This window comes from Castanea sativa, chromosome 5 (genome assembly GCF_040712315.1).
Source record: "Castanea sativa cultivar Marrone di Chiusa Pesio chromosome 5, ASM4071231v1".
Taxonomy (NCBI): Eukaryota; Viridiplantae; Streptophyta; class Magnoliopsida; order Fagales; family Fagaceae; genus Castanea; species Castanea sativa.
Genome location: NC_134017.1, coordinates 73,716,078 through 73,739,312, shown reverse-complemented (window position 1 = coordinate 73,739,312; position 23,235 = coordinate 73,716,078). Strand labels below are relative to the sequence as shown.

The window sequence follows — 23,235 nt, the reverse complement described above, 5'->3', positions numbered from 1 at the left end:
ATAGCAATTGCAGGTTGGTTCTCTTCTCTCAAGGTCAATTGTTCTCTTTCTTTATTTATTTTTAATGTAATTCTTTATCTGGGTTTTGCTTTATCGATTAATTTGTTTGCTAAGAAAGTAGAATCCTTTCTTTTTGTGAGTACTCTATTTGGTATCAAAAGAAATCAAGCCAAACTATTTCTATTAATCTGTTTGGTACGCTTTTTCTATTTTTCCTTTCTTTTCTGTTGACTGTCTACATTGCTCCTCTACCATTGTTCTAGGTTGCTGCCAAAAAAAAAAAAAAAAAAAAACCCCAATCGCGTTAACGTATTGTGAGTGCTCTGTTTCTATTGGGAGTACAATTTGAGTGTTGGATTATGATTATGTACATTTTTATATCTTTGTCATTTTAAAATTTTTTATTTAAAACGTTTGCATATTTTTTATTTGTGTTCATTATTTGTATTGGTTTTTATAGTTACTAAATCACAAATGGAACGTGAAGAGTTATATGATGTCCTAAACAATTCGAGACCATCAGAGCAAGAGTTACCACTTGAAGATTTTGGTGATTGTGAGTTGAAATCCAAGCCATATGTCGGAATGCAATTTGACTCCCTTGATGATGTTGAAACTTTTTACAAAGAATTTGCCAAAAAAGAAGGTTTTGGAATCCATATCCGTACGAGTAAAAAAGCAGCCAGAAGTGATAATGTAACAAGTCGTATTTATGTATGTTGTAGTGAAGGGCGGCGCAAAACAAAAAATGCATTAGACAGTGGTTTGAGCAGAGATGATGAAAACAAGGCCCGTAGAAGTTGCTCAAGTCTTAGAACCGGATGTGAAGCAATGCTTAGAGTCATGAAGGATAATAAGTTGCAGAAATGGGTTGTGAAGGGATTTGACAACAACCACAATCATGGTATTATTAGTCCAAAAAGTGTGTCATACCTCCGATGCCACAAAAAAATGTCTACTGCTGTTAAGAGTCTAGTTGAAAAATTTGGTGAAGAAGGTCTTCCAACAGGCAAAGTTGCCTTGATGTTCAATGTAGGTGACCAGACATTTACAAGTAGAGATTGTTGGAATCACTTGAGAGATGTTAGGGGAAAAAATCTAGATGTTGGAGATGCCTCAGCTGTCCTTGATTATTGCCAAAAACAACAAGCTCAAAACTCCAATTTCTTTTATGCAATTCAATGTGATGGTGTTGGCCATATGGTTAATTTATTTTGGGTGGATGCACGATCAAGAATGGCTTATCAATACTTTGGGGATGTAGTGACATTTGACACAACTTGCAAAACAAACAAGTGTGATATGCCATTTGCTCCTTTTACGGGGCTAAACCATCATTGTCAATCAATTTTATTTGGTTGTGCATTGTTGCAAGATGAGACAGAACAAACTTTTGTGTGGCTGTTTGAAACTTGGCTTCAAGCAATGTGGGGGAAGGAACCAAAATCTATTATTACGGATCAAGATTTAGCCATGGGTGTAGCTATTGCAAAGGTATTCCCAAGAACTCGTCATCGTCTTTGTCTTTGGCATATTAAGAAGAAATTTCCAGAGAAACTTTCTCATATATATCATAAGAAGTCAATATTCAAACGGGATTTGAAGAGATGCATACGTGAGTCACCTAGTGTGGAAAATTTTGAGGAGGCTTGGAAGAGCCTAATATTGACTTATGGCTTGGAGAGAAATGATTGGCTTGAAGGATTATATAACATTCGAGAGTCATGGGTACCGGTTTACAATAGAAATACTTTCTTTGCAGGAATGAACACTACCCAGAGAAGTGAAAGTATCAATGCGTTCTTTGACTCCTTTGTTAACTCAAGAACTACATTAAAGGATTTTGTGGTCAAATTTGCAAAGGCAGTGGACAGTCGTTATAAGAAAGAAAGGAAGGAAGACTTTGACTCAAGACATAAAACACCTTCTTTGGTAATTGGCTCAAAAATAGAGCATCAAGCTGCTTCTATATACACGAGAACCATATTTAGCAAGTTCCAAAAAGAATTGGTGAGTAGTAATCACTTTACAAAGGAAAAGGTTGAGAAAAATGGAACTTTTTATAGGTACAAAGTAACAAGTTCCTTTGATCCAGATGATGCATTTATTGTGAAGCTGAACTTGGAATCAAAAGTTTGTGAATGTGATTGTCAACTTTTTGAGTTTATGGGAATTGTTTGTAGGCACATGTTACTAATCTTCCAGGTTAAAAATATTTTTCAGATTCCTAGCCACTACATCCTACAACGTTGGACAAAAGAAGCAAATAAAGAACTCAAAAGTGTAGAATATAGATCAAGCTTTGAGGATGAGCATCATATGTCAAAAGCCTTACGAAGCATCCATGTTTGTCAACGTGTAAGTCAATTGTCTTACCTTGCTGAAAAATCTGAAGATATATATAAAATGATAATCTCAAAATTAGACCACACCCTTAAGAAAGCTTTTGGAATGGAAAATGAACTGTTGGAAGATAAGGAAGATGATGAAATGGATATGCATCACAAGAGTGGTGAATCAGCTGACATTGTTGAAGTAGAAGACTACTCTATCATTGTTCCTTTAAATATAAAAGATCCACTTGTATCACAAACCAAAGGTCGAAAGAAAAGTATCGAGAAACAGGGTCCTGGTGGGAGAATTAAAAGTGGGCTTGAAATATCCTTAGCTCGTGCTATGACAAAAAGACGATCTTGTCAACTTTGTGGGGGTTATGCTCATAATTGTCGTACTTGTAAACAATATAATGGCGAAGGAAGTGATTACCAAGATGAAGAAAACATTACAGAGGTTGATGATAATGATATTGATGATTTAGCATAAAGTGAGTTCTTTCATTATATTTTTCGAGTCTTTTTTTTTTTAAAGAATTTTTTATTGTAATAATATATATCTCATGTTTCAAATTTACTTATTCCTTTTTTTGTTCTAGTGTAGGTACATGTGGCTGAAGAGAATCACAAAATGATCATTCCTTGGTGGAACTATGTTTAAGGACCTATGTTGTTAATCATGATGAAATAGTTTTATTTGGTTTTTTGTTTTGTTTTTTGAGGACCTATATTGGAATACTGTTTTTGCTTCAATTTAATGTCATTAAAAATGTGTTTGTAAGGACCTATGTTGGAATATTGTTGTTTAAGGACATATGCCTCTCTTTTTTTTCAAGATTTTCTACTGCCCACCTCTTGTTTTGAGGGGTACCTGCAGCTTTGTGTTTGCTTTTTTAATAACAGTTTCTTAGGGATGGTCTATCTTTGTTTGTGGTTCTAAATAACAAGTAGTACAGCTATTTTAAGTTACTGCATTAGTGGTTCTGCACTGTTTATTGCACTGTTCACAGTTTACTGCACTATTTACTGCACTTACTGTACTGCATTAGTATAGCTGTTTGTTTACTGCACTGCATTAGTATAACTGTTTGTTTACTGCACTGCACCGCACTATTTGTTTCTGCACTGCATAAGTTACTGCATTAGTGGTTTTATTTACTGCATTATGGTTTTATTTAAGGCACTTTACTGCACTTTAAGGCACTGAATATTTAAGGCACTGGATATTTGATGTGTTACGCATAATGAAAACAATACAATCCCATTGTATAATTATTTAATATTTTAATTTAAGTTATTGATTAGTGTGATATTCATAAAGAGTTGCATAATGTGTAACTTGGTTAACTTGGTCCTATCATACCTATGAATCTTAGTTAGTCTACATATCTTTGATAAAAACCTGCGGTATATACCTTGATCCTTCCCATTCTTCATCATTGCAACATGGGAGTGCCACCCCTATGAAAAAGTTGACAAATCCATATCTTTTCAAATAGGCCTAAAGAGTTAAAAGAATTGATTCACGTAAAATGCACAAGTTCAATTTGCTTTCCTTAGCCAAATTTGACACGACTTCCAATAATTGAAGGGTCCCTTCACCATAACTATGTTAATCATGAGAAGTTGTACCTATATCAATGGCACTATGATTGTCATTTAGTCTCCATCAATCATGGGAATTCAATTGGGATGACTATAAAACCAAACCAAACCAGTAAATTTGATGCATTTAATTATAAACAAGTGTGCTTATACAAAACTTTAGACATATAATTACAAATAGTTCAAGAAGTGTTGTAACCCCACATTTGAACGATTGTAGACTAGTTCAAAAGTGAATTAATGTGGAACTAGTCTCTACAAACAATCAGATCATTACACATGTATATAAATCACAGGTAGTATAGCTGCTTTAAGTTACTGCACTGTCTGCTCTGTTTACTACACTTTTTACTGCACTGTCTGCTCTGTTTACTACACTTTTTACTGCACTGTCGTTTAGGTAGTCTTGCCTTGAACTCTTCCAATGCACTGTTACGGCATTCTGCCACTCTGCCTAAGTCTTTGTCTTGATACACTCCAATACCAAGAGTAGAAAGCCTTTCCCCGTATGTACAAAACCTTGCGTAATTCGCACCTGTAAAAGAGGCAAAGGGGCTCCATCATTTTCATAATACATATAAAAAAATACTCCATGAAATACTGTCTAGAAAAGTATAAGAAATTCAATAGAAGCATTACACAGAATTGACTATTATTGTCATTGGAAGATTAGTTCCAGAACCATATAATTCTTTTATGCTAGAAAGACCCTATCCAAATTTAATGAGATACTATTAAAGATATTAGAATTAAAGGTTTTGGTACATAGTCCCAATTCAGATACATTTGTTAAGCATGTGGAGGAAGTGACTCACGATCTTGGCCGGTCGCTAGGCCTATTGCTCTTAGCTAGTCTTGAAGTGTCCACAGATTTAAAAGAAAAGATTGGGGACTTACATAAAGAATTGATGAGTGCAAGGTTTTGTTTGGATTCAAGTCCTAGTTCAAGTTGGGTATCGGAGTTTGTTAGTGAGTTGAAAGTGGTGAATGAAATAGAGGAGGAGAGTATTAGTCTTGAATCTTTTGATATTGGTGATGTTGTGTTGCAACTCAAGTATGGCAATGATGAAGAATTCAAATATGCACTTTTGGGATTGAATGAGTTAATTGGAAGTGAAAAAGTTAGTAATGAATGGATTGATAAAGAAGGGATTATTCCAATTCTATTTAATCGTTTAGGTTCAAGCAAGCCGGAGAATAGGTTGAATATAATTCAAATACTAAGAAGACTAGCTTTGGAGAATGTTGACAACAAGGTATATGATATGTAAATCTATTGTTTGTGTTTCCCCACTAACTCAACATTCGGATTGGACTTCAAAAATTACAAATTTATATGTTTTTCATTAATTTAAGTTTCATGAAAAGACCATACCCAAATTTTTTTAAATGGAAAAAAAAAATTCATTGGGGAATTTTATCAAATAGATGGGGCACAAAAGGAATGAGCCCAAGTTGTGAAATCAATTGGCTATGAATTCCTAATTACCCAGTACAAAAATCACTCAAGATACACCATTTTATCAAGGACTTAACTGTAATTATCAAATAGATCAACATGATTATCAAAGGGAATCAAATAAAAGCAAATAATTAAAAAATCAATAACACCTATGGCAGAACATTTTATTTTATGGGGCAAGAAAATCCTAGAATTTCATCGGGCCAAAAAGAAAGGGAAAGTGGACTCACAACCCATCGAAGACAATTGTGGATTTTCTCTCAACAGGGTTAAGCTCGGCTTCACGTAGAACACATAGAGTCAGAACTTCTATATGCATTCACATAGAGCACATAGAGTCAAACCAACAAAAAAAAAAAAAAACAGAGCACTCACAACTGAAAAGAAAGGAAAAATAAAAACAGAGGACTCACAAAGAGAAACAGTTCAGCTTGGGTTTTTTTTTCTACCGGCAACATATAGAGGTGGAAGTGGAGGAGCAATGGAGAGGAGATAGAGAGAGAGAGAGAGAGAGAGAGAGAGAGAGAGAGAGAGAGAGAGAACGCAGGTTAGAAAATAGAGAGACTAACGAAGAGACAAACGTGAGACCAAACGTAGAGAGAGAGTGAGTCATACGTGTAATTTTTTTTGGGTCTAGAGATACAATAAATAAGGAATATTTAATGAGATCTATTAAAGATATTAGAATTAAAATGGATCTTTTTTTAACCATTGGATCTACTTAGATCTAATGGTTTAAAAAATGTGTAACTCTTTAGAGTTACATCAGGTGTAACTTGAACTCATCTCTATATATATATTGCCTACTACATTGTCTTTCCATTACATAAAAAATCTTCAATATTTAGATTCATGAAGTAAACCAAGTGCCTAATTTTGAGACTAGTTCATGGCTTAGATCCCATTTATATGCTTTAATAAAATTATTAATCTTTGAGCACGCGCGTGAGCGTATGCTTAGAGACTCTTTTATTTTTTCGGTAAATCTTAATAATTTACTTCCATATAATTTAGGATTACTACATTTTTCAATCACAAAAATACCTAAGGATGTGATGAAATAATTATTTCATCCACAAACGCATAACACTCATCACATCCCTAGGTATTTTTGTAATTGAAAAAGGTAGTAATCCCAAATTATGATGGAAGTAAATTATTAACCCTTACCGAAAAAAATAGAAGAGCATCTGAGCATGTGCTCAGAGACTAGTATTCCGTAATTATCACGCGCTTTTCAGAGGCTCTTCTATTTTTTTGAAAAGATTAATAGTTTTGATTCATCATAATTTGAAATGGCTACATTTTCCGATCACAAAAATACCAAGGTGTGTGATAAGTGTTATGCATTTGTGGGTGAAATATCTTCTTCACATAAACATTAATCACACCCTTTGTTTTAAAAACCATACCAGCCGATCCAACCGAGAATCGAGCACCAATCCGGTCTGGTAAAAATTCCCAAAACTGGTCAAAAACTAGTCATAACCGCTCAAAACCCAAGTTAAACTGGGAACCGGAGGCAAAACCAATTTTTGTCTTGGTCTGATTTCTAAAACCATGATCACACCTTGGGTATTTTTGTAATTGGAAATTGTAGCAACTTTGAATTATGATGAATGAAAACTACTAACCATTTTCAAAATAAAAAATAGAAGAGCCTTATTCGTACACAGGTGAACGCATGCTTATAGGCTAGTTAATTTTTATGTATCTACTTTGACCCACATTTGAAACTCATGTTGTTCTCCATTAACATAAGTGTAGAGTTTATTTAGACCCCTTAAAACACAATTGGATTAACCTAGTTAACAAGCCAAGTTATTACTTAGTCCAAATTCCAAATCTAGGTTAACACAATCATATAATCATATCAATGTAAAATACGGAATATAAAAAACACAAAGATATGATGACCTAGGAAAACCAAACCGGTAAAAAACCTGGGGAGGATTTAACCTAGCTATCCTCAAGGTAAACCTGAATCCACTATGAAAGAATCGAAGTTGTACAATAGCGACTTAGACCACTAACATCCTATTGCTACCCACCAGTAGAAACTTACTGACACGACCACGTGCAAGCTCCGAGACTACAGACTCCTTCTTTCTTGGATTCTCCAGCAAGTACAAGTACTCCCGCTTGGGTATCTTTAAGCTCTTATGGCAGCAACTGAATGATCATCAAGTTCTTGAAGCAATCTCCTTTTTGATAATCCTAAGCTTATGTGAAAGCAAGCACCTCTCAGATCTCACAAGAGATTCACACAAACAGCAATATAAGCAACCTCAAAAACATGACTAGGGTTTGCCTTTTATACCTAGGGCAAAACATAAAATCCTACACGTCATATGGGCTTAGGGCTGAGTTGGAAATTCTACAAAAAAAAAATCTGCACGACTTTCGATCGGTCGAGTTCTCGATCGATCAATCGAGTCAAGCAGAAATGCACAGTAACTTCTGCAGTTAACTCGATTCCAACTTTACATAAATCACATACTTTGAGTAAGTCTAAAACATAACTAGACACCTGTTTCGATCATGGTTTGCTAAAAATACATATTAGAGTTCTAATACATTAATTCCTAAGTACTTAGAACCTAACAATAAGTACAATCAATATAACAAACTCATAAAGTCAACTATGATTTTTTTTTTTTTTTTTTTGCTGCTACTCATCATACTCTTAGGTATTTTTGTGATTAGAAAGCCCATAAAACTTGAATTAGGATAAATAAATAAATAAATAAAAAGTAGTGCTCTTTAGAAGAAGAAAAAAATTGAAGAGAGCGTGTGCTTAAAGTGTAGTTAAATTTATTACTAAATTACACTTTTGACCCTTTAAGATCAAGTTATTTTTTTACTATTTAGATTTGGAAATTTGTACCTTCATATTTGATTTTGTTTTTACTTGCCGTTATTTCTCTCACCCGTGTCCCTAATAAACTTAGATGTATCTAAATATACACCCAATCTTTGGAATCATTGATGTTTGGGGTGAGTTTGAGACGATGCTATGGCTTAACCTATCTAATGGAGTACTTGTGTCACTTTTTTCTAAGAATGGCAAAATAGGCTTGACCTGCGGGTGCCCAACCCAACCTAACCCTAAAGGGAAGGGTTTTGGTTTTAATAAAAAAACTCGAAACGGGTTTGGGTTGGGTTCAGGTAGCATGCAAACCCGGCCTGAACCCAACTTGTATACATATATAATATTTTAAAATTTTTAAAAATCCTAACCCTAAGTATAAATATCTTCTAAACTCTCTCCATTTTATTCCTAATCCTAACCCTAACTCAGCCGCCATCTACCTCGTCATCTCTCAGTTCTCTCACTCACAAGGCCACAAGCACAACTCTTTGACTCTCTTATCTCCAGCTCACCCTCGCCGATCTCGGCACCTTGCATAACCCTCTCATCTCCTTCACCCATCTTACACAACCCATATGCCCATATCCCTCACCCATCTTACGCCGATACCCTACCAGTCAGCCACCCTCTCGTAGCCTCACTCAGCTGCCCCCCTCATGGCCTTGCTCAGATACCCTCTCACAGCCTCACAGCTTTGCTCCATCTTGTTCTCCATCTTCTTCTTTTTTTGAGTTCAGTTCGTCTCAATCATATGACTATGTTTGTGCTTATGATTTCTGTGTTTATATTTACGTTAGTATTTGTGTTTGTGTTTATGATTTTGATAGGGAAAATCATAAATCTAAAATTTGTATTTATGACTTCTGTGTTTGTGTTTGTGTTAGGATTTGTGTTTGTGTTTGTGATTTTGAAAGGGAAAATCATAAATCTAAAATTTGTGTTTGTGAATTCTGTGTTTGTGTTAGGATTTGTGCTTGTGATTGTGATTTTAGGCCTGAAAATCATAAATATGAAATTTGTGTGTTTGTAACGGGCATAATGGGACAGGACTGTAGGGCCCAATGGGGCGGGTTTGGCTTTTTTTTTTAAAACCCGTTTATTAAATAGGACAAGTTCAAGTAACGGGGGCAGGCCCACAAGGCGTGATCGGGCATAAAGAAACCCACTCTGAACCCGACCCGTTACCATTCTTTCTTTTTACGAAAATCTATAGAAAAGCATTAAGATAAAAAGGTGTATTAAGATAAATATAATATACCGGAACTTGCAAACCAAATATGAGTACATCCCAAAAGTGTATTAAGATAGAAAAGTCTATAAAAACGATATAAAAGTCTTTAAACAAAAAACAAAAATGTATATATTAGTAGCAAATTGAAGTCCATTACTGATAAAGGCTAAGAACAACAAAATAACATGAACAAATATGGGAACATGGTTCACTCACTCATTATCTGTGTTGAGGAAATGTAGTAATAATTGAGATTGGTTTTTTAATAGAGAACGCTCATTTTGCTGTCTCAAGGTTTTCAATTCCATTCCATTCCTTTCCACCAATGTGGACTAAATAGTTTTTGTAGTTTTTTTTTTTCTTTTTTTCTTTTAATGAGTCATCTCTCCTTTTCTTTTTCTTTTTTCTTTTTTTTGGGTATTAATAGGTACTCTATTGTCAAAGACTCAAAGGAATGTTTTTTATTTTATTTTTATTTTTTTGTAATTCTTAGTTATTATGAATTTAAAGATAATTACCCAATGGCATTATTGAAGGAAATTAACACTTATGTATTAAAATGACACTAGTTTTTTCGGTATATTTTTTAAAATTATTAGCTCAATCTTCTTTTGATTATTTGTTTAAGGGTAAACTACTGTAGGGGCTTAGGCCTGTGTGACCCAAAATGGCCCATGTGACCAAGGCCCAATGCAGTGGGGATAGAATCCGTCCACTAAGAAAATGGGCAAGAGTTTTAGGATACCATTCGAGGTAAATCGTATTACGTTCGGGCCAAGTTGGGCTAGTACTAACTAGTAAGCTAAAGGGAAGTCAGTGAGGGGAAGGTCAAATTAAGGTCGGTAACCGAGCACTGTCAACGTCTTTGGGAAATCTGCTACCGAACACTATTTGACGTCTGGGACAAGTTTCAAGAGAATCTTCTAAAGTTGTGAGGATTCCTTGGGATTCTAGTGGACGTGAAAATGCATGTGAAGTGGGGAAATGGCAATGATAATAACCCCACTAATGAGAGCCTATAAAAGGAGGAAGAGGGTCAACATAGAGGGGGTTGGAAAAAACGGAGTAAGAGATTGAGAGGGAGAGAGTGACAATATTAGGGAAACAGTGGGAATAAAGGGAGAAAGATTTAGCTTGGACTAACCTAGTGAAGTTTAGAGCTCAACTTGTAGGATTATGATAAAGCCCACATATAAATAAATTAGGGCCCAAATATTACTTGAGGAGGTTTGGGGACCACAATAAGCACCGTCTGTAAGAATCCTACTCTACTCGAGGCTTTGAATAAGCTTAGTACTATCCAACTATGGAAGGTCCACATGTTGGAAAGGGTTCTGTGGGAGGAAATCAACCAAGGGCCTCCTTGAGGGGTCGTAGAAGGCTGGAAAGGAAGCGTAGAAGGGAACAACATCACATGCATGACGGGCACTAGACAAGAGTAGATTTTGTTGAGGGATCTTCATAAGGAGAATGAACTGTCTTATATCCCTAAGTGGTCCTATCGTGGCGATCAGTTACGAGAGTTGGAGAATTTACGAAAACAAGTTAATGATTTGGAAATTGAGTTGAGGGTTCGACACCACAGAAGAGACTGGGAGGATTCCTCTGACAACCCCGACTACATTATGGGAGAATCATCTCAAGGTAGTCGTTCATGTCTATTGAGAGACAATTCCCATGAAGCTTAGAGCGTTACCACAAATCTCTCCATCACAAAAGGTACGAGCACCATAATGCCGCTATGGATGCCATGAGCTGGGCGTTGAGGAGGGCTTCCCATTCACCATTTTTAGATGAGATTAAGCATACAGATATGTTAAGACGATTCACCTGACCTCCGTTTGCAATTTATGAAGGAAAAACTGATCCGGTAGAGAATGTAAGTCATTATATTCAAATGATGTTGTTGTACTCATAATGATGGTTTAATGTGTAAGGTATTCTCATCTAGTCTTAGGCCGACAGCTATGAGGTGGTTCAATGGTTTAAGGAAATGGTCTATCCAAAACTTCAGAGAGTTGATGCAAGCGTTCGGGGCCCAATTCATAACATGTATTAAAGTTCCTTAGCCGATAGATGCCTTATTATCAATGAGGATGAGAAGTGGGGAAACCCTCAGATCTTATGCGAACAGGTATTGGAAGCTATATAATGAGATAAAGGGGGGAACGAGCAAGTAGCTGCCAGCACCTTTTGACTTGGTCTTTCAGAGGAGTCGGGGTTGAAAGATTCTTTGACCATACGGCCTCCCGAAGACATGCATTAGCTGATGAGAAGGATTGAGGAGTATAAGAGATTGGAAGACGATCGATTGTAGGGCAAAGGCAAAGTCCCGGCCTCATTACAATATCGTAAAGAGTATCACCCCCAAGAAGTTCCAGCAGAGAACTAGGAGAAAGACAAGAGCCCTCGGGAAAGGCTCATCACAACATGTCGAGGGAGTTAATGTGACGTTCATGAAACCTATCTATAAGATCCTTGAAATCATTAAGAATGAACCTTATTTCCGATGGTCGCGAAAGATAGGTGAGGAATCGGCAAGAAGGAATTAGAGATTGTAGTGTACCTATCACCGAGAAAAAGGTAATACCATCGAGCAGTGCCACGTGTTGAAGGATCACTTGGAGCAGCTAGTAAAAGCCAGGCATCTTAAGGACTTTTTGGTTGGCCAAGAAGGAGCAAGTGTTGGCTAGGGATCAGAAAATCAAAATAATCGTGCCCTTCCCTCTCCCTTAAGAGTTATTGAGGTTATTCATGCAACCTCTCGGGGAGTAAGTTTGAATAGTTGGAGGGGCATGTTGAGTGTACTGACTCCACCTGAAACAAATATTGTGGACCAACCTAAGAAGAGATCCAGGAGGACCTCAATCTATGTCACTTTTAGTGAAGTAGACTTGGAAGGAATGTCCCAGTCACATGATGTCGCTTTAGTGGTGACTTCTCAGATTGGTAGATTCCTGGTAAAGAGGGTTATGATAAATCAAGGGAATGGAGCTGAGATTATATACCCTGATCTCTATAAAGGATTGAGGCTGAAGCCTAAGGATTTGAGTAGATATAACACCCCGCTTGTAGGGATTGATGGGAGAATTATGACTCTTGAGGGACAGATAAAGCCCCTGGTAGTAACTAAGGGAAAAGAAATGGAAGTTAATTTTATCGTGGTCAATGCCTTCTCACCATACACGACGATTTTGGGGAATCCTTGGATCCATGTCATGGGGGCAGTACCATCAACACTACATCAAAAGTTTAAATTCCCTTCAGAAAATGGGGTCTCAATAGTCTAGGCTGATCAAAAGGTAGCAAGGCAGTGCTTAGTGGCAGCAATAAATCACAAAATTAAGCAAAAGGAGCAAGCTAATTGGGAGCCATTATAGCAATTACCGATAACCAAGAGTTTAACGGGGGTAGATAGTGCAAAAGAGTTGGTCCAAATACCAGTTATGCCGTATTCCGATAGGTATTTCCGAATAGGAAAAAATTTGTCAATAGAAGACCGAGTGGAAATTTTGTTATTGTTAATACAAAATTTGGACGTGCTTGCATGGAGTCCGTACAAAATGCCTGGGGTTGACCTGACTTTTATCATGCATTGGTTATATGTAGACCCTTTAGTTCCACCAAAGAAACAAAGACCAAGGAAGTCCGTGAAACCTCATATGGAGGAAGTGAAGGAGGAAATGGAGAAATTAAAACAGTTAGGGCCTGTAAAGGAAGTGTTACTACCCGAATGGCTAGCTAACACGGTAGTGGTGAAAAAGAAGAATAGTAAGTGGAGAGTTTGCGTTGACTTCACCAACCTAAACCAAGCATGCCCAAAGAACCCATTTCTAGTGCCGAAGATAGATCAGTTGGTGGATACTACAGTCGGACACCAGAGGATAAGCTTTTTGGACGCCTTTCAAGGCTACCATTAAATCACTTTGGCCCTCGAGGATCAGGAGAAAACTTCTTTTATTATGCCGGAGAGAAATTACCATTATGCAGTGATGCCTTTCTGGCTGAAGAATATGGAGGCTATGTATCAACGAATGGTCACTCGCATGTTCAAGGGTTTGATCGGTAAAAGGGTGGAGGTTTACATTGCTAACATGGTGGTGAAGACTAAGGAGAGTAGGGGCAAGTCCATGACCTGGTTTAGGTCTTTAATATATTAAGGCAACACAAGTTACACCTTAATGTAGAGAAATGTGCTTTCAAAGTGGGATCAGGCAAGTTCTTAGGTTATATGATAACCATGCAAGGCATAGAGGTGAACTCCAACCAGATAACGGCTATTCAACACCTACACCTGCCCAACAACCCTAAAGAAGTGCAAAAGCTGACTAGGATGATTGCCACCCTAAAAAGGTTTGTATCAAGATCGAAGGACAGATGCAGACCTTTCTATCAATTTTTGAAGAAAATACATGACTTTGTTGATATAAATGGACAGTGAATCCATATCTTGTGGTCTAAGAGACTAATATATTGCTATACCTTAATTTTTCTTTTCAATGTTTTAATTTGTATATGATAATATATATAGGCTTGGGATCATACGAATATTTTTCCCCTACTACTAGTGAACCTTTATTTATATTAATGTAATACTATGCCTGTTTTTAAAAATAAAAATAAAAATAAAAAGAAGCCACTTCAACTTTAAATTGCTAGTTCGTACCTACATATTGAATATGTAAATTAGGGATGTGTAGCCAACCCACCAATCCGCCAAAATTGACATGATTCAACTCAATCTGCAGATTAGTTCAGCTTTTAGGGGTTGGTGGATTGGGTTAGGTTGTAAAATTTGTTTTAACAATGGATTAGGTTAGATTCGGGTCATAAAATTCAAAACCCGCCTAACCCAACCCGAACCACCTATATTTAATATATATATTAAGGGTGTGCATGGGTCGGGTTGGGTCGGGTTGAGGGGATTTTTTGATCCAACTCACCATGGTGGGTCAAAATAAAATTCAAACTAATCTAACCCGTCACATAAGTCCAACCCAACCCACATGTGTGGGTTGGGTTGGGTTGAACCCATGAGTTGGACAATTTTTTTATTACTATTATTATTAAATTGAGCAAAAAAAATATATTACACTTGCCACCTGAGTTTATAAACAAAATATACATTAATATATAAAGTAATATTCCAACTTAGTTGTAAACAAAATATATTTAAGTATCCAACTAAGTTGATAAACAAAATATAATTGAACTAGTATCCTAATTCACTTATAAACAAAATATACATGAGTTCCTAACTCAGTTATAAACAAAATATTTTTTAATTTTTTAATTTTGTTTTATTAATTATACAATACATTTAAACATATATTAAAAGAACTAATAGGATTTTATATTATATATGATAGTAAGAAACGAGGAAGTGATCTACAATTGGTTTAAAAAAAATTATTAAATATATAATATATTTTAAATATATATTAAAATATGGGTGGGTCGGGTTGGGTTTGGCGGGTTTGTAATTTTATGACCCAAACCCAACCCAACCCCCTATTAAAAAAAAAATTGTAACCCAACCCAACTCACCAAGCCCTAAAAACCGACCCAACCCGGCAGGTTGGGTTGGGTGGGGTCGGGTTTGACGGGTTGACGGGGTTTCTGCACACCCCTAATATATATATATATATATATATATAGATAAAATTTAAAAAAAATATTATACAATTTTGTTGTTTACTTTTTACCCCTCTTCCTTAAAAAAACCCAAACCCTAAGTTCTCCTCATGTAGATGTAGGGTTTAGGTTGGTTTGGTGTTATGCTTAGGATTATCTGGTTATAAATTAGCTCTTTATTTGTGGTGGTGGTGTTTTAATTATCAATTTAATATTAATAATAGTAATTAAAAAATATTTCAAACCCATAAGTCTAACTTGATTAACGTGGATTAGGTTGGGTTCAATAAAAGATTATTATTTTTCCTCTTTCCTCCCTTCCTCTTTCCTCCCTTTCTCTTTCATTCTTCAGTCTCTTTTCTCATCAGAAAACAAAGGGGAAACAACTCTCTCTTACAAAATCAACACAACTTTCTCTCACAAAAATGATCCAATCGAAAGATTTGAAACACAAAAACAATCTTTCTCATAAGCCTAATGAAATCTGAACAATAAAATAAAACTAATCAAACCAGAACCAAAAAAAAAAATGTAGAACGTTGATCTGACCAATATGGTGATTAAGTTGCATGTTCTTAGAAGTGGGGAGGACTCTAATCCTTTTTCTCTGCCGATGATCTATGTGTGTATGAGAAAGAATTTGTTTGTGTGAGATATGTTAAGATTAGTGCCCTTAAATTCTATTGTATGATGTTATGTATGATATTATGTATGACATTATGTATAACATGATATATAACTTAATATTGTGATTAATACAATTGTTTTATTTTTATCTAAAAATAAAGGTAACTTGAATATTTGGACATTATCATATAGTCCATGAGATGCATCGTATGTGATATATGTGAAAAGTCACATAAAATATAAATCACAAATTCTTTGTAAACTCAGAATTGTAGTTCGTAGTCGGTGATGAAATTGGGTATTTCATCTACGAAGACTATAACATATCAACTAAGATAATTTGTCTTGATCATGGAAGTGGAGACTTCTAGATGGTATGTTGATATGTTTTAAGAGTTAAGATATATTGAACTGGACCGCTATGAGATTTATTATTCTCTTAATGACTGTCAAATAAATAATAAATCTCACGACTTCTATTTACATGAACTCTTAATCATGAGAGAATAATGGACCTGATCATAAAATGTATGTTGCTTTGATATATCAGGAGTGAAATCTAAATTATTGGTCAAAACCTCAGTATGTTGGGCAGCCACATTTAGTGTTGATAGAACATATATTCTCAAGATGGAATTCATAGTCTCTTAATGGAGATATAAAATATTCCCTTAAGATAAGTTTAATGGGTTCAGTTATTCAGAGAGTTTGGCCTAACCACTTTGGTAAGAAGTTACTAAAGTATATATTTATGAAATTGGATTTTATAAATATATGATGAATAACTTTAAAAGATTAAATCGGGTACTCAAGGATAAAATGTAGTAATTTACAAAGTGGCAGTCTACATTCATGACTTTGTATTACTATGAATATTTTATGAAAAGATTGCATGTATAATAAAATCTTTGGATATAATTTATTAATAAGACCTAGAGTGCAACTATATTTATATAGTGGTATTATATATAGTTAATGGTAATTTTGAACTTGTCAAGAGTTAACAGAAAAGCCCAATGCCCATTGGAGCTAGTGTCTTATTGGTCCCTTTTGGTCCCACTCCAAGCCACATGCTAAAGTCCAATTGGAAAGGCCCAATAGGCTAGTCTAATTAAATAATCAGTTATAAGGAAAGAAACATACAGAATTTAGTGATATATGAAAAAGAGAGACGTCATCGTGAAATAGTGTGTATGTGAGTGTGAGACACTCTATCATTCTCCCTTGGAAAACTGATTGAGAGACCACTCTTCTTGAGCGTAAATTGGAATTTGAGTAAAGATTAAAAGTGTTCCCGAGTACTTCTGACTTTGGTTTTGATTTTTACCACACCAAGGTACGCTCTCTTGTTCTTGTATTCTGAAAATTGCATAGTACATGTTAACAATTGCGAATGAAGTAGATCCGTTATTTTTCCACTGCGTATGCTTTGTATGCAATACAAACATGTAATTTTCCATCAAGATAGAGGGAGAGAAATTTGTGTGTGTGTGTGTAAGAGAAAGAAAACGAAAGAGAGAGGGAGAAGTGGAGATATGTTCTGGAGATAACTAGAAAAACAAAAGGTCAAACAAAGAGTGAAAATAGATATAGGGGTAGGTGTATGTGTGTGGAGGAGAAAAAACAAGAAAAAAAAAACATATGGATGAAAAAAAAACCTAAAGAAAGAAAGGAAAATTAATATAAGGAATAAGAAATCAAAATTGAGTAACATAACTATGATATTTTCACAATAAATTTTAAGTGACAGATTATTATTAGTTGATATTGGTGAGTAAAAAAATAATTTAAATGGTGGGTTCAAATTAGAACTAGTAACAGCTTACCATATAAAATTTTGTTGTGAAAGTATTGCAAAAAAATGGTTATAGAAGCAACATTTTTCAATAAAGAAAAATATAATTGTTAATGTTGTTTGGAATTTGAAAAATATTTATTGTGATGTGTTCAAATTAAAATCAGTAATAACTTATCACATATGATTTATTATGAAAATATTATAGAATGTTAAGAATGTAACACTTCCCATTAAAATTAGATGAATGAAAGAAGATTGAAAAAGAAATATTAAAGAAAGAATGAAAGAAAATTGAAAAAGAAATATTAAAGAAATAATGAAGAAATAATATTTAAATGGGATAGAGAAAATGATAGAGAGTTTGTTGAAAAGTGTATTTGCAAAAATAGGTAGGTAAAATGTAAAATGAACTGTTCACTCTCCAAACAGTACAAAAATTTGAAGAGTCTAATGGAGATGCTCTCAAGCACAACGTGTTCCATCTTCTTGCATTTTATGAGATGAGATCGAGATCTCATAAACTTTGTCAGGTGAAAGAGATATGTGCATCACTTTAAGGTGTCGGTAAGCTCTTTCAAGCTTGGTGCTATGTTATGTGCATCAATTATGCCATATTCCGATAGTTTATTAAGGTATAGCAATACATATAGGCTTGGGATCATACAAAACTCAATTAATAAGTTTAATTCTTGATATCAGTGGTGACTTTAAAGTAATGCATTTTATATTAAGTAATTTATTGTATGACTTTTCAAATGAAAAATACATGTTGTTTTCTTTATAAAAAAAAAAATCATGTGAAAAATACGGGTCAACCTGACCCGTCCCGCAATCCGATGACCCACAACCCATTTTTAACCTGCTTAAAATGACCCATTTTAAAACCGTAACCCATTTGACCCACAACCCGATTGACCCGATCCGAATCCGATTCGACCCGCCCATTTTGCCATGTCTAATTGGTTCGGCCAACCAGTAGAAAAGAGAGTGAAAAGAGAGGCTTGGAGGGTGAGATGGAGATAACATGTGAACATAAGGGGTGGGAGGTTTTGGACCACTCAAACAATAGTGGCTTGTTAGATAAAGATGGAGTCCCTGTTCTTCACTCAAACATACAAGTAGTTTCTAACGAGTTATGGAACTTCTTAGCAAGATAAACTTTTTGTCTGTCTTTTGTTGCCTTTGTTTAAACTTAATCGTTGCTAGAGACACCATTATATCTCCACAATCCATCAGAGACCCAGACTACATAATCTCCAATGGGAGTGCTTTCAAACTGGGATTCTTTAGCCCAGTAAATTCTACTAACCGCTACCTTGGAATATGGTATAATAGAATTTCCGTATCCACTGTCGTATGGGTAGCTAACAGAGAGAAACCCCTCAAGGATTCTTCTGGGGTTCTTACTATATCAGAGGACGGCAATCTTGTAGTATTAGATGGACAAAAGGAGATTCTTTGGTCATCAAATGTTACAAACTCCGTTGCCAATTCAAATTTCCACCTTTTGGATTCAGGGAACCTTGTATTGCGAGAAAACACTAAAGGGAAAATCGTATGGGAGAGTTTCCAACATCCTTCTAATACATTCTTGCCAAAGATGAAACTTAGTGTCAATTTAAGGACAAATCAGACAGTACAGTACACATCATGGAAAAGCCCTTCTGATCCATCCATTGGAAGCTTCTCTGTAGGCATGGCTTCAAGGAGCATTCCCGAAGCTTTCATATGGAAAGATGGTCGTCCATATTGGCGGAGTGGTCCATGGAATGGTCAGATCTTTATTGGTGAACCTGACTGGAATGCAGAATATCATAATGGATTTAATCTAGTAGACAACAAAGAAGGTACGGTTTATGCAACTTTTGATTATGCAAATGTGTTGCCTCTATCAAAATTTGTGTTGAATTCACAAGGGAATCTAGTGCAGACATATTGGGATGATAGCAAGGAGGATTGGAAGGTTGTGGGGTTAGCACCAAAAGATGAGTGTGATGTTTATGGCACTTGTGGTGCATTTGGAAGCTGTGATTCGCTGAGTTCACCAATCTGTGGCTGTATAAGAGGGTTTGGGCCAAAGATTATTGAGGAATGGAACAGAGGAAATTGGACAAGTGGGTGTATTAGGAAGGCACCATTGCAGTGTCAAAGGGTGAATAATAGTGTTGAAGACGAAAAGGCAGATTGGTTTTTGAAACTGAAGATGTTCAAAGTGCCAGACTTTATGGAGAGGTCATATGGGGCTAAAGAGAGTTGTCGAAAGCAGTGCTTGGAGAACTGTGCTTGTGTAGCTTATGCACATGATGCTGGAATTGGTTGTATGTCATGGAGTGGAAACTTAATTGACCTAAGGAAATTCTCCATTCGTGGATCGGATATATATATTCGTCTGGCCTATTCCGAATTCAGTAAGTCATTTTGTTTTCAGTCAAAATTTGTTTTGCATAATCTTATGCTTTTGATCATCTAGCAGTCAGTCCAGTTGTTTGTTTACTTAGTGATATAATATAAATGCAACAAGATTTCAATGTTTTTATTTACTTCAGCTGTTAGAACTTTACTACTTCTTAAAGCCATCATATATCATATATATGCGGATAAGTCTTAGGACTATTGATCTTCCCACCTACAACCCTGCAAAAATGTCAGCTTATTTGTCAGCCTCCTGAAAGTGGACTGTTTGAAAAACATTATAACTAGGAAAAAAAATGCAGAGCTGCCATCTCTCTTGAAATATATTATTTTCTTAGAACCCATTGATCAGATTTTTAGGTATTATAAATTGTCCAAAATTAACAGTCCAGCAAGTCTCATAGAATAATAATGATTTTGATAAAATATCATCACTTAAATTTGAGCTAGTATTACTTTGAACTTGTTTGATACACAGACAAAGAGGGACATTTGAGAGTAATCATCAGAATTACACTGATTATGGGAGTGATTGCCATTGCTAGCACGGCATGCTACTTAAGGAGGTGGACTGCTAAAAAGCCAGGTACTATGTCTATTATGTTGACAGTGGCCTGACTTTTGTTTAAAATTGGGTGAACCACTTGCCATGCAAGTGGTATTTGGAATACCAAGTTGCCGAGTTTGACAATTCTATAGTCCCTTTTCTTTTTATACGAAATAGTCCTTATACTATGTATATTTGCTTTATGTAAATCAATTCAAGTGGTATTTGGAATACTGACCTGTGTGACTTTGACAATTATATAATTCTTTTTTCTTTTCGTGAGGTTGAGGTACGTATATCTATATACAAAGGAAAAGGCCTACTGCACACAATATGTGCAAACACAAACTGCTCACATACAAATTCTTCCAACCTTAGTTTAGAAGAGCACTTATGACTTTAGTCTTTGTCACTATGACTGTGCACGGGTCGGGTTGGGCAACCTATCAACTTTGGTATCTGGAACATCAGGTTTTGAGCATTATGAATTCATGTGGTGTGCTTGCTGTGGTGAGAGAAAGCTCCTACGGTGTATTTAGAATACGGGTTTTGTGAGATCCCTTTTTTCTTAGTGAAACTTTCTCCTAAACACAACCCATGGGAATAGGCCTAAAGCTGAACCACGTAAATTTTTGTGTTCTCTCTGCAATTATTTTTTGTAATCTTATATTTCCGTTTTGCATAAACTCGCTATTATTGGTTACACATTCAAAAGATAAGTAAGCCAAGCTTTGACTATCTCAACAGATTACTTACTTTTAGAATTTGTAACAGCAAGAAAAAGTAAAAGCGGGAAGAGCTTGCTGTTTGACTACTTGAACGATGTTAAACTCCATGAGCTGCAAGTTTTCAGTTTGGAAGAAGTGGCAACTGCAACAAACAACTTTCATGTATCTAATATGCTTGGGAGAGGTGGCTTTGGTTCAGTCTATAAGGTAATGGTTGCTCTTGTAGACTTCATTGGCTCCTCTTCAAATCATACAGATAAGTTCTCAGATTCATTGTTTGTTTTGCCAGGGAAAATTGCATGATGGACGGGAAATAGCAGTGAAAAGACTGTCAACATCCTCTCAACAAGGGCTTGAAGAATTTATGAATGAGGTGGTGGTGATTTCTAAACTCCAACATCGAAATCTTGTTAGACTTCTTGGCTGCTGCACTGAGGGGGAAGAAAAGATATTGATCTATGAGTACATGCCAAACAAAAGTTTGGACGCAATTGTTTTTGGTTAGTACATTTAGATTCTCTGCCTTTTAGGCTCATCTGTAGAATAACTTTCTATATCGTTAATGTGTTGAACTCTTGACGTCCAAATGTGTATATTTTCTTTCCAAATAAGTTTACTCTTCCTTTCCTTTGTTATTATTTTCTTGTCACTATTCATTTAGATCCACTCAACCAAAGACTCCTTGATTGGAAAAAACGCTTCAACATTATTGAAGGAATTGGTCGAGGTCTGCTCTACCTTCATAGGGATTCTAGAATGAAGATTATTCATAGAGATCTAAAGGCAAGTAACATCTTGTTAGATGAAGACCTGAATCCAAAAATATCGGACTTTGGAATTGCTAGAATTTTCGATGGCATTGAAAATCAAGCTAATACTAAAAGGGTTATTGGGACATAGTAAGTTTGTTCAATTTAAATTTAAGTTGTTCAAAAATAAATAAAAATGCAATAACACCACTTTTTGTGCTTAAATAGTCAAATGATGAGGACGTGTTTCAATGTTTAAATGTAGCGGATATATGTCTCCTGAATATGCAATGCAAGGACTTTTTTCGGAGAAATCAGATATTTTTAGCTTTGGTGTATTGTTACTAGAGATTGTTAGTGGGAGAAGAAACACTAGCTTTTACGACGATGATCAGTACTACTTGAGCCTTGTAGGATTTGTAAGTCTATCTGATTGATTGTCCATTTTATTCAAAGCCCCAATTGGTAACTTCCAATAAGATTATACTCCACATACCAATTTGTCTTTCACACTTGTTATCTTTCAGGCATGGAAATTGTGGAATGATGGCAATAGCATGGCTTTGATTGAACCAGTAATATGGGATCCATGCTTTCGAATGGAGATGTTCAGATGCATACATGTGGGATTGCTATGTGTGCAAGAAACAGCAAGAGACAGGCCTACTATCTCTACTGTTATTTCAATGCTTAATAGTGATATTGTGGATCTTCCCTTTCCTAAGCACCCTGCATTCACCGAAAGGCAAATTGCTTCAAATTGTGAGCCTACTCAACAGGGCCAAATAAGATTCTCCATTTGCAATGTCACTCTTACAACGATTTATGGCAGATAAGAATAAAGTTCTTGAGATAAATCTCTCTAAATTTATGCCCATCCATTATCCCATTTATTGTACATAATGACATTCCATTATATATAAAATCACTTTAAAACCAAAAATCTCTCTTATCTTGTTCTGTAAATTTTTTTGGCTTTGGAGAAATTCCGATGCATTTTGATAATATATTCTGAAAATTTTATTTTAAAATGAAACAATCAATACAAATGAGTATAAGTAATTAAGTATAACTATTTAGTTCAATATTAATTCCTTATTAAATTTTATTTGGGCCGGGGGGATTTGGGTTGGGGAGTCTAAATCCCAATATTCTTATTAGATAATATAAAGAGGATAAATATTTAGATTTGATTTTAATTCACGAAAGATTTTATGAGCCCAAAATCCTCATACTA

General features: G+C 35.4%; 3 protein-coding genes across 3 annotated transcripts; all 3 read left to right on the top strand.

The window, feature by feature from the left end:
• Positions 1 to 474: 474 nt before the first annotated feature.
• LOC142635779 (protein FAR1-RELATED SEQUENCE 9-like) lies at positions 475 to 2,823 on the top strand. Its single transcript, XM_075809869.1, has one exon. It carries the CDS (start codon positions 475 to 477, stop codon positions 2,821 to 2,823), a length of 2,349 nt encoding a protein of 782 aa, XP_075665984.1.
• Positions 2,824 to 12,298: 9,475 nt separating this feature from the next.
• LOC142635777 (uncharacterized) lies at positions 12,299 to 12,793 on the top strand. Its single transcript, XM_075809868.1, has one exon. It carries the CDS (start codon positions 12,299 to 12,301, stop codon positions 12,791 to 12,793), a length of 495 nt encoding a protein of 164 aa, XP_075665983.1.
• Positions 12,794 to 18,592: 5,799 nt separating this feature from the next.
• Positions 18,593 to 22,941, top strand: LOC142633526 (G-type lectin S-receptor-like serine/threonine-protein kinase SD1-13). Its single transcript, XM_075807763.1, has 7 exons — positions 18,593 to 19,970; positions 20,453 to 20,560; positions 21,296 to 21,456; positions 21,539 to 21,749; positions 21,911 to 22,148; positions 22,264 to 22,417; positions 22,526 to 22,941. The coding sequence occupies exons 1-7, from the start codon at positions 18,698 to 18,700 to the stop codon at positions 22,832 to 22,834; spliced, it is 2,454 nt and encodes an 817-aa protein (XP_075663878.1). The 5' UTR covers positions 18,593 to 18,697; the 3' UTR covers positions 22,835 to 22,941.
• The last annotated feature ends 294 nt before the right edge of the window (positions 22,942 to 23,235 follow it).

Excerpts from the sequence above, each read along its gene's own strand:
- LOC142635777 (XM_075809868.1), top strand. The coding sequence starts at position 12,299 with ATGTTGAGTGTACTGACTCCACCTGAAACAAATATTGTGGACCAACCT.
- LOC142635779 (XM_075809869.1), top strand. The coding sequence starts at position 475 with ATGGAACGTGAAGAGTTATATGATGTCCTAAACAATTCGAGACCATCA.
- LOC142633526 (XM_075807763.1), top strand. The coding sequence starts at position 18,698 with ATGGAACTTCTTAGCAAGATAAACTTTTTGTCTGTCTTTTGTTGCCTT. Across the intron at positions 21,750-21,910 it reads TTTGGACGCAATTGTTTTTG|ATCCACTCAACCAAAGACTC; the intron begins GTTAGTACATTT and ends CTATTCATTTAG. Across the intron at positions 22,418-22,525 it reads ACTTGAGCCTTGTAGGATTT|GCATGGAAATTGTGGAATGA; the intron begins GTAAGTCTATCT and ends GTTATCTTTCAG.